The sequence below is a fragment of the Oryzias melastigma genome, linkage group LG2 (genome assembly GCF_002922805.2).
Source record: "Oryzias melastigma strain HK-1 linkage group LG2, ASM292280v2, whole genome shotgun sequence".
NCBI classification, from domain to species: Eukaryota; Metazoa; Chordata; class Actinopteri; order Beloniformes; family Adrianichthyidae; genus Oryzias; species Oryzias melastigma.
This window is the reverse complement of record NC_050513.1, coordinates 20,538,346-20,548,101: the sequence shown is the minus strand read 5'-3', so window position 1 is coordinate 20,548,101 and position 9,756 is coordinate 20,538,346. Positions and strand designations below refer to the sequence as shown.

General features: G+C 45.6%; 1 protein-coding gene across 1 annotated transcript in view; it reads left to right on the top strand.

The window, feature by feature from the left end:
* nlgn4xa (neuroligin 4 X-linked a) overlaps nt 1-7,030 on the top strand; it is a 62,633-nt gene extending 55,603 nt beyond the window's left edge. The window contains exon 6 of the mRNA XM_024263120.2: nt 5,122-7,030. Within this exon, the coding sequence (XP_024118888.1) occupies nt 5,122-6,013 (892 nt within the window). The 3' untranslated portion in view covers nt 6,014-7,030. The remainder of the gene's footprint in view (nt 1-5,121) is intronic.
* The last annotated feature ends 2,726 nt before the right edge of the window (nt 7,031-9,756 follow it).

Below are 9,756 nucleotides of genomic sequence, written 5' to 3'. Positions count from 1 at the left end.
TTTGTCCTCTCTCGGTGGGTGGAGTGCTCCTGCCTCAGGGGGAGGAGTTTAAATATCTTGGGGTCTTGTTCACGAGTGATGGAAGATCAGAGCGTGAGATCGACAGGCGGATTGGAGCGGTATCAGTTGTTATGGGGTCACTGTGCCGTTTTATGTGTTGTCAATCTACCTCAGAGCTCAGTTGTTGCTCCACCACATCGAGAGGCGTTGATGGAGGAAGCTCAGGCATTTGTTCTGTTGGCCTCCTGGACTCCTCCCTGGGTAGTTGTTCCAGGCGTGTCCCACTGGGTGGCCAGCTGAAGAGACTACACCCCTAAGCTGATCTGTAAACACTTCAGGATCCCCCTACCTTAGTCTGCTGCCTCCGAGACCTGGTCCCAGAAGAGTGAATTACAATGGAGTTTAGAGTCTTCTTGTTCTGTAATGAGAGGAATACTACAGTATCATCTGCAAAAAGACGGCAGCAATGAGGAAAAGCCTGCAGATAAAATCAAGTTTCATTTAGTTATTAAAACAGCTCAAAACTTTGAGATGATTCTAGAAACATCAATACAGAGAGTTGAAGCATCACAGATACCTGTGAGGACCGATGGACTGACAGATAAAACGATCCTGGAGGATCTGTGGATCAGAATAGATTAAGTGAAAACACCTCTATAGTTGCTTAATTCAGACTGATTTAACCTGCTTGTTTGTGACTCAGTCTAGCCTAAATTTATCTGAGGTAACGTGTCTCCATGGTAACCAGAGTGGAGTTCTTGTGGTTGTTTCAGGTATCTGGGAATTCAGTTTCATGCTCTTGTTTGTTGTGTCACGGGAGAGGCGGGGTTTCCCATCATTCCTTGTGAACAGACTTCATAGCAGTTCCATGAGCCTCTCCTGTGTCTGTGTGTCACAGCACAGGCAGGATTTCCCATCATCCCTCGTGAACAGACATGATGAAGTTTCCACAAACCTCCACTGTGTTCTCAAAGGTTTCTCTTTCAGTTTCTCTCATTTAGAATTAACACGGATCTCCTCAATAAGCCTCTTACAGTCCAAACCTGGAATTGGGGTGCGGCACGATCCACATTTTGGTCCTGATTAGTGATTTAACGATTAACCTGTGAGTGAAGGAGCTCCGGGGGTGTTAATAAATCCTCCCCCGCTGCCACGTTCGATGAAAGGATTTGCCTGAACCCACCGGGATCACGTTTCTGCTTCGCTCACCTCTAGATTAGGCAGCGGCTGTTGCAGCCCGCTCACACTGGAAACTCACTTCAGGAGGAATAAATAAGTTGTTGATCAGCATCGCCGTGCCCCTCCCCCGCGGGGTTTTGGCTCCTGATCAGCGGCGAGCTGGCTCTGCCACTGAGGAGCTTGGAAAGCCTCTTTCCTCGCTTTACTCACCGTTCTTGGAATAAATCTCTGACTAAATTCATCTCCAGGAACGCGGCTGTTTCTCTGCAGAGTCAGGCGCCGTTAATCACCGCACAATGATGTGTTGATGTTTGGCTGAGCCGGAGCAGCCGCCGCGGCGGCGGGCGGAGCGGCGGCGGGAGGGATCAGGATGAAGGAAATGAGCCTGTGTGAAGATTTCAGACGACAGCAGTGAGTTCAGATCAGAATCAGTGCAGAGAGGCCGTCTCTGTCAAACCATGCAGCTGAGAGGGGCGGGTCTAATGCACGCATGTCAAAGTCAGGGCCCGGGGGCCAGATCCGGCCCCAAACCATGCTTCTGCAGTTGGAATATGTCTACAGGGGCGGGTCTAATGCATGAGTGTCAAAGTCACGGCCCGGGGGCCGGATCCGGCCCGAGGGGTTATTCTATCCGGCCCTCCAGATCATTTTATTTTATCATTAGTAAAGGCCCGATGTTATCTTGAGCTCATTTCTAACTTGTATAATTTTGACTAAATATATTTTTATGGAGAGTAAAATAAAGTTATTTAAGGTTTAAGTTGATTTATTCTGGAATAATATTCCTGCATTTTTATTATTCAGAATTATGTTAAGATGTTACAGTTTTAAAGTTAACAGTTGTCGTCCTGATAACTTCTTGGACTATTTTGGCATTTACAAAGATTTTTTAGGCTGTTTTGGAGTTAAGCTAATATTTTAGCTACATGCTAGCTGTTCTTGCTAATTTAGTTTTTTTTTTTTTAGTTTTTTTAGGCTGTTTTGGAGTTAGGCTAATATTTTAGCTTGCTGTAAGCATCAGCATTTTCAGCTATTAACTTCAGCGTTTTCAATTTTACCATTTTTAGCTATCAATTTCAGCATTTTCAGTGGCCAAATTCATCTTACAGCATTATCACTAGCAGGTAATGCTATATATCTAGTTCATAGTTATGTTAAAAAGTTACGGTTTTAAAGTTTTAAATTGTCGTTTTAGAGCGTTCATTAAATGTTTATCCTGTTTCTACCTGTGACCTCAGGTGTGTTTGGATGTTGGCCCCTGTGAGGTTGAGTTTGACCCCCCTGATCTAATGCCTGAGACAGAACAGCTGTCATAGGACAGTTCAGGGACGTTCCAGGAAGAGGCTAGCCCAGGTGCAACCAACAGTAGATGATAGGACTCCTGTCTGAGAAACTGTGAAGTTCAAAGAATGTCTTAGAAAATATCTAGTGTGTTATAGTGGTGAAATTATATGAAAAACTAGCTTCTTTTGTTGCCTCTTTTGCCCCGTGAGGCTTCAGTCCAGCAGTTTGTTCAGATTCTACCATTGTTTCCCGCGCTGAGTGTACTTGTTGGTATGATCCAACCCATGACTTCCTAGTGGCAGAGCAGACGCTCTTCCAGTGAGCCACCATGCTGGGGATTGATGGTGTTGTTGTGGCTGTAGCTGATGTAGCCTTTAGTCCGTCTGGGCGTGTCTGCCTTAGAGTTTCTGGACATGCTTACCGGTTTGTTTGGCTTTTTGAACTTGGACTCTTCTTCTGATAATAATCTGAGACCTAATCTCATAATTCCAGTTATTCTGTGAAAACAAGAGAGTCTAAACTGTGTTGACCTTAAGAATGTAGAAAGACACGTTCCACCTTAAGCTCTAGTCAGGATGACCTTCTGGAAGGTCGGTGAATTCCAGCTGACAGGTCTGTTGTTGGGTTCCTGTTAGCGCTATTTACATTAAACTACTACTATTTAGACAAACTTTATTTAAATAGAGACAAACTTTATTTAAATAGAGACAAACTTTATTTAAATGAAACCAATTTTATTTAAATTGAATCACACTCTACAAAGTCTCTAAAGTGCAGTTTGTCTGTAGGAATAACGTATTCTTCACCAATCATTAACCAGAGAGAAACATTAACCAGAGCAGCAGGTATTCAGCAGGTGGGCGGGGCCTCAGGCTTTGTTTTCCTTCGTGTATTTAGGGCGGGATCTGTTCAGACATATGTTAGGACCGGACAACATGTTTCAGTGGAATCCCAGCTCCCGCTAGCAGCGCTCCGTATGTCTGCAGCAGCTGGGGGGCGGAGCTTCACCACTCCTTTAAGGCTTTTTAATGAGACGGCTTCTTCAGCAGACGGAGCCGTCGGCGGCGCCGGCCGTCAGCAGAAACACCTTCTCATGAAATGTGGCTGTTGGATGTAAGGAAGTTCCCGTAGTCTCAGAGAAAGCTTTAGAACAATTTTATCACAGGTCAAATCAAACAGGATTATTATGAGTTTCTCATGTTTTTATACCAGGAGTTCATCAGAATAATTCACTATCTCTGCAGGATGTTCCTGTTTGAAGTTCACACTCATCTGACAGAATAACAAAGTCATGATTTCCACTAACATGATTCATATTTGTGTTTTTAAAAAATAAAAGTAAACCAGCAATATTAGAGTTTAATGAGGATTCAGCAGCACGTCTGTATGTATTAGTACTAAATGAAATATTGTGTTTACAGTTTACCAATATCAGAGAGGAACTCTAACTGGTTAGCTTTAGATACAGAGATGGATGATGGATGGATGGATGATGGATGGATGATGGATGGATGATGGATGGATGGATGGATGGATGGATGGATGGATGGATGGATGGATGGATGGATGGATGGATGGATGATGGATGGATGGATGATGGATGGATGGATAGATGGATGATGGATGGATGGATGATGGATGATGGATGATGGATGATGGATGATGGATGGATGATGGATGATGGATGGATGGATGGATGGATGATGGATGGATGGATGGATGATGGATGGATGATGGATGGATGATGGATGGATGATGAATGGATGGATGATGGATGGTCTATTGATCTTGGAAAGAACACAATAAAGTAGAATTTCAAACATTTGTATTGAACCACATTACATATTGTGTATAATATTCCAGCTCTGAGACTCAAACATTCATTAGTAAAATGTTTATAAACCTTCATGGGACATTATTAAGATAGTACTTAGAGGTGTGAATGTCTTCTAATGTTTAAAAGTGTTAATATGCTTGTATATAGATATTATTTACATTAATGAACGTCTACCAACAGTTCTGTACAGACTCCTCAACACTAACACTTGTTAATGTTCTATAACTGGATCATTATCATCTTAATGTCCAGATCTGTTTACTCTTTGTTTTATTCATAATATTTATTATAAACTGGTCCAGTGTTCTGTAAACATTTGATCTAATTGTGATCTATTTTCTTACATCCTCATTGGTCTAAAGCAGGGGTAAACTATGGACCCGCAGGCTGGATCTGGCCCTCCCCCTCATTTGGCCCCGCCCCTCAAACTGTTTTGGCTGAATTAGACCTTTTTCCAGTTTTTCTTTAACCTAATTTGGAGTTTAGCTAATATTTCAGCTACATGCTAGCTGTTTTGGCTAATTTACTTGTTTTTAGCTAATTGGCACTTTCCTAATATTTTAGCTAACTATTAGCTTCCGTATTTTTAGCTATCAATTTAAGCTGGTTTCAGACTTGGTGTTCCACGATTGGTCTCAGTTAAGTATTCTGGCATTGGTTTTGTGGTTTTATTGACCCTAAGGCTTTGCTTCAGTTTGTGTCATTTGTTTGAAGTTGAGTTGTCGTCTCTCTGCTGGGTAGACCATCAAATGTGTTTACGAAAACCTCAGAACTCAGCTCAAGACACTAACCGACGAACCGCTCCCTCTGTCCTCTTTCAGGGACCCCAACCAGCCGGTTCCTCAGGACACCAAGTTCATCCACACCAAGCCGAACCGCTTTGAGGAGGTGGCCTGGACCAAGTACAACCCCAAAGACCAGCTTTACCTCCACATCGGCCTCAAACCCAGAGTCCGGGACCACTACCGAGCCACCAAGGTGGCCTTCTGGCTGGAACTGGTCCCCCATCTTCACAACATCAATGAGTTTTTCCAGTACGTGTCCACCACCACCAAGATCCCGCCCCAGGACACCACCCCCTACCCGTACACCAAGCGCTTCCCCGGCAAGAACAACTGGCCGTCCACCACGCGCCACCCGGGGATCCCCTCCGCCAACAACAAGCAGGGCACGGACCAGCGTCTGAGCGGCGACCTGAGCGACGAGTCCACCGTGGTCATCGAGACCAAGAGGGACTACTCCACCGAGCTGAGCGTCACCATCGCCGTGGGGGCGTCGCTGCTCTTCCTCAACATCCTGGCCTTCGCCGCGCTCTACTACAAGAAGGACAAACGGCGGCACGAGTCCAACCGCCGCCTCCCCACGCCGCAGCGCAACGCCGCGCCGGCCAGCGCGCCGTCCACGGCCAACGACGTGGCGCACCTGCAGAGCGAGGAGCTGATGTCTCTGCAGGTGAAGCAGCAGCTGGAGCACGAGCACCACCACGAGTGCGAGTCCCTGCAGAGCCACGACGCGCTGCGGCTCGCCTGCCCCCCCGACTACACCCTCACCCTGCGCCGCTCGCCGGACGACATCCCGCTGATGACCCCCAGCACCATCACCATGATCCCCAACGCGCTGGCGGCCATGCAGCCGCTGCACAACTTCAACACCTTCGGCGGCAGCCAGAACAGTACCAACCTGCCGCACGGACACTCCACCACCCGCGTATAGCTCGGCGGGGCGGGGAGGCCGCCGCCCACAACCGGCGGACACCCGAAAGCACAGACTCCAAAGTTTAACAGAAATTATTTTGTTACCACGCCTTCTTCAGATGTACAAACACGTGGCGGGAACTCGTGAGGAAAGTGAATGTTATTTTAGTAGGAGCTCCGTGTGGAGCAAAGCATCATGGGAGGTTTTACCAAAAAGGGACGCGACCAGAAATGACTGTTAATATTTTCCAGAAGTCAGACTTTGTGCCATGCAGGAGCCGGACTGGAGTTTTGGGTATTTATGAAAACGTTAAAAAAGGCGGGAAGACGCGTTATGTTTTAAAAAAGAAGAGCGTTCCTTCTGCTGTCGTTTCTTTCTGGTTCTCTCCGCTCGTGCTTCAGTTTGACGTGAGTGTTTCAGTATATCCCCACCCAAAAAATGTCGGTTCTTTTCTCTGACTGTGCGTCATCGACTCGTCACTATGACCAGAATCACCGCGCCGGAGCGCCGGGCGCCACCGCTCTGCTCAGATCCCTCCCTCCCATCCCGGCCGGAGCGACTCCGCCTTCTGCCCGGCGGTTTCGCTCCGCCTCCCGGCGGTCTCGCTCCGCCTCAGCCACCATGTGACCAGAAATGTATCATCCAGAAAAAAGAATTTTTGTATGAATATTAGTTGGATATGTTTGTAAAGAATTCTATGTTCGATATTTCAACTCGTCATATGCTAGCAATACGTGAAAAACAAAAAAACCTGCCAGACTTGTGAATGAGTGTAAATATGAATCCAAACTCCCATCATGCCTCTCTTCATCTGCATCTAAACACCAGAAAAAAGAGGAAAATGCAGTTTTTAAAGATGTTTCTCCGTTGGGTTTTTAATGTGGACTTTTCTCCGTTTGTCAGACGGTTGTGGGTTTGCAGGTTTGCCTTACGTGAGACTGGCTACACACCTGTACAAACTTTTTCTGCATTTTTCTATTCAAATACGACAGTATTTTCTAAAAATAAAAAAGGAGGAAACAAAAAGAAACATCAGCACTGTGTGGGAGTCGAGTCATTGTGGCCCCGCCCCCACGGCCATCCAAGCAGGAAGAAAGTCTCGAGGCTGAGGCTGAGTCAGGATTCACATCCTGATCTCCAACTACTAAAACGATATAGTATCTAATGTCCTGGACTTTAAAACCAACTAAAACAGTAGCATTACTGCAGTCATCCTGGTGGGAAAGATTTTAGCTGAAAGTCGTCACTGAAGATGTTGAAGCTTTTTGCTGAAAATGAATTTACTAAATGATAAATTTGCTAAAAGATTTGAAAGAACTATGAGAGAGCGCTGAAGTTGACCTACATTTCTGAAGAAATATACTGAAAATGCTTAAAAATCCCTAACACATGCTAAAATATTTAGTGCTGCTTAAACCTGAGCCACACTCCAAATTAGCCTAAAAGACCTCAGTAGATCCCAAGTTTACCTAAAAATTTAACTCGTTGCTCAAATACTAATTAACTCCAAGATAGACAAAAAATCCTCAGTAACCTAAATAAGTCGACGATATTAGGCTGTTGCTAAAATAGAAGCTAAAATCCAAAAGTGCGTAAAATACCTTAGTAAACTAAATTAGTCAGAAATGTTAGCATGTTGCTGAAATAGAAACTAAACTCAAACTTAGCCTAAAAAATCCTCAGTTGGTAACTTATTAGCCCAAAATGTTAGCATGTTGCTAAAATATCAATCAAATCCTTTATTACTCCCACAATGGGGAAATTCTCTAGAATAGAAGCTAAATACCTCAATCGTTAAAAAAATACCCAAAAATGTTAGCATGTTGCTAAAATGTTAGCTAAAATCCAAAAGTCCCTAAAATTCCTCAGTAAACTAAATTATTCAGAAATGTTAGCATGTTGCTAAAATAGAAGCTAATCTCTAAATCAGCCTATACAAACTTCAGTACTTAACTAATATTTTTATGATTTTGGCTGATCTGGCATCTACCTTTTTATGCTATTTAGGAGTTCAGCTAATATTTTAGCAACACACTAAATATTTTAGAAAATTGACATAATTTAGAGATTTTTAGTACATGTTTTTTCAGAAATTTAGGTCAACTTCCCAATCTTTTATAATTAATTAACGCCATTTCTAGTCTTTTTGCAAATTTACCATTTTAGCAAATATCTTTTGCTTTTTCAGCAAATCCTATCAGAAATTACAGCAAATTTTCATCAAAAAGCTTCAGCAACTACTTTGTGCTAAAGCACACTAGGATCATCAGGTAATGCTACTCTTCTTCTTGTGTTTGTTTTTTAACGTTTCTGAATTTAGTTTGGGTTTCCAGGATGTTCTTGCTTTATTCTTTCAGTTCTGGTTGTGATCTTGAATTGTTTTTTTTGGTGTGATTTGACCTCCAGGGCCACCGTATGTCTGTTTTCCTCCCCGTCCAGAACTCGCTCCTCAGTTCTGTGTTCTGGGCTGTTGTTGGGTTTGGACCGCGCTCAGTCGTTCTGCTGACTCATCCTCAGGACTCTTCCAGTCCTTCAGAGCGCAGAGTTCAGCCGTCGTTCTCAGAGATGTTCCTTTCTTCTGTTTCTCCTCTGCAGTGCTGGTAAACGTGGCCGTGGTCACCTTCTGTGTTCCACAGAGGAGAGGCTCAGCCGTTGATGAGGGGGCGGGGTCACAGTGCAGGTCTCAGCTGGACACGGCGTCGGGGTCGACCCATTGAACAGTGGGAGCAGACAGACGGCGTGGGCTCTGTGTGGACTCAGGCTTTGCTGGTGTTTGCTGGGAAAACAGGCGTCTGAGGGGGAGGGGCTACGCGTGCCGCTGCCATGTTTACCCCCCCCCCCCGACACCCGGCTGAGCATCCTCCATGCAGGAAGCTGCTGCCGCCTCATTTTCAGGCTCAGTCTACCGAGCGCCTCAGCAAACGAGCTTCTGACCCAAAGTGACGGGGGCAGAAGTGAAACCTTTAATAGAGATCTGTCGTCTCTGAGGCTGCAGGACGACTCTATCCTCTCTGCAGCACAAGCACAGGCGTGGGCGGAGCCCCGGGCCGCGTCTCCGCCTTTAATTGGTGCTTTGTTTATGTTTAAGTTCCAGCGTGGAGGTAATGGGGGAGGGATCGACAGCGGGGGGCTGAGTGTGAATACTGAGGACTCAACTGGAAGTTAATTAAGCTGGCAGCAGCGCTCCATCACTCAACCGGGTCCCAGAACTGTCATTCAGGTCGGCGCTCTCCAGGCTGCCGTTCCCGCGCTCTATCGATCGCCGCTCTCCGCCGCAGCACATCAAATTGGAGGGGGCAGAGATAAAGGTGGAGTGAAGGTGTGGAATAGAAGGCTGAGGGGTTCTTGGCTCGATGAGCGCGCCATTAAAAGCCCCCGGTGACACGGCTGCAGCCAAACTTTTGCTCCTCAAACAGGAATTAAGATGCAGGCAGGAAGCTCAGCGGAGAGGCCTTTGATTGCATTCTGCTCCCTGGGTAGCTGCAGCTTAAACACATGAATATGAAATCTTCACAGTCAATATATATGCAGTTAAGTGGTGAGGAACCGAGGTGGCATTAATGGGCTGCGCAAATTCCCTCCAACATTCCTCATCCAGAAAAAAAAAATACGACTCACCGGTGCCTCCATAAAAGGTCTTTGTGTGGGCTGGAGGCAGAGTCATCACAATCACCGCAAACTCCATCTGCAGCTGTTCAGAGGGGATTAGGAGACCTGGGACCGCCTTAAACCTGCCTGAGACCATCTGAGACCACCTTAAA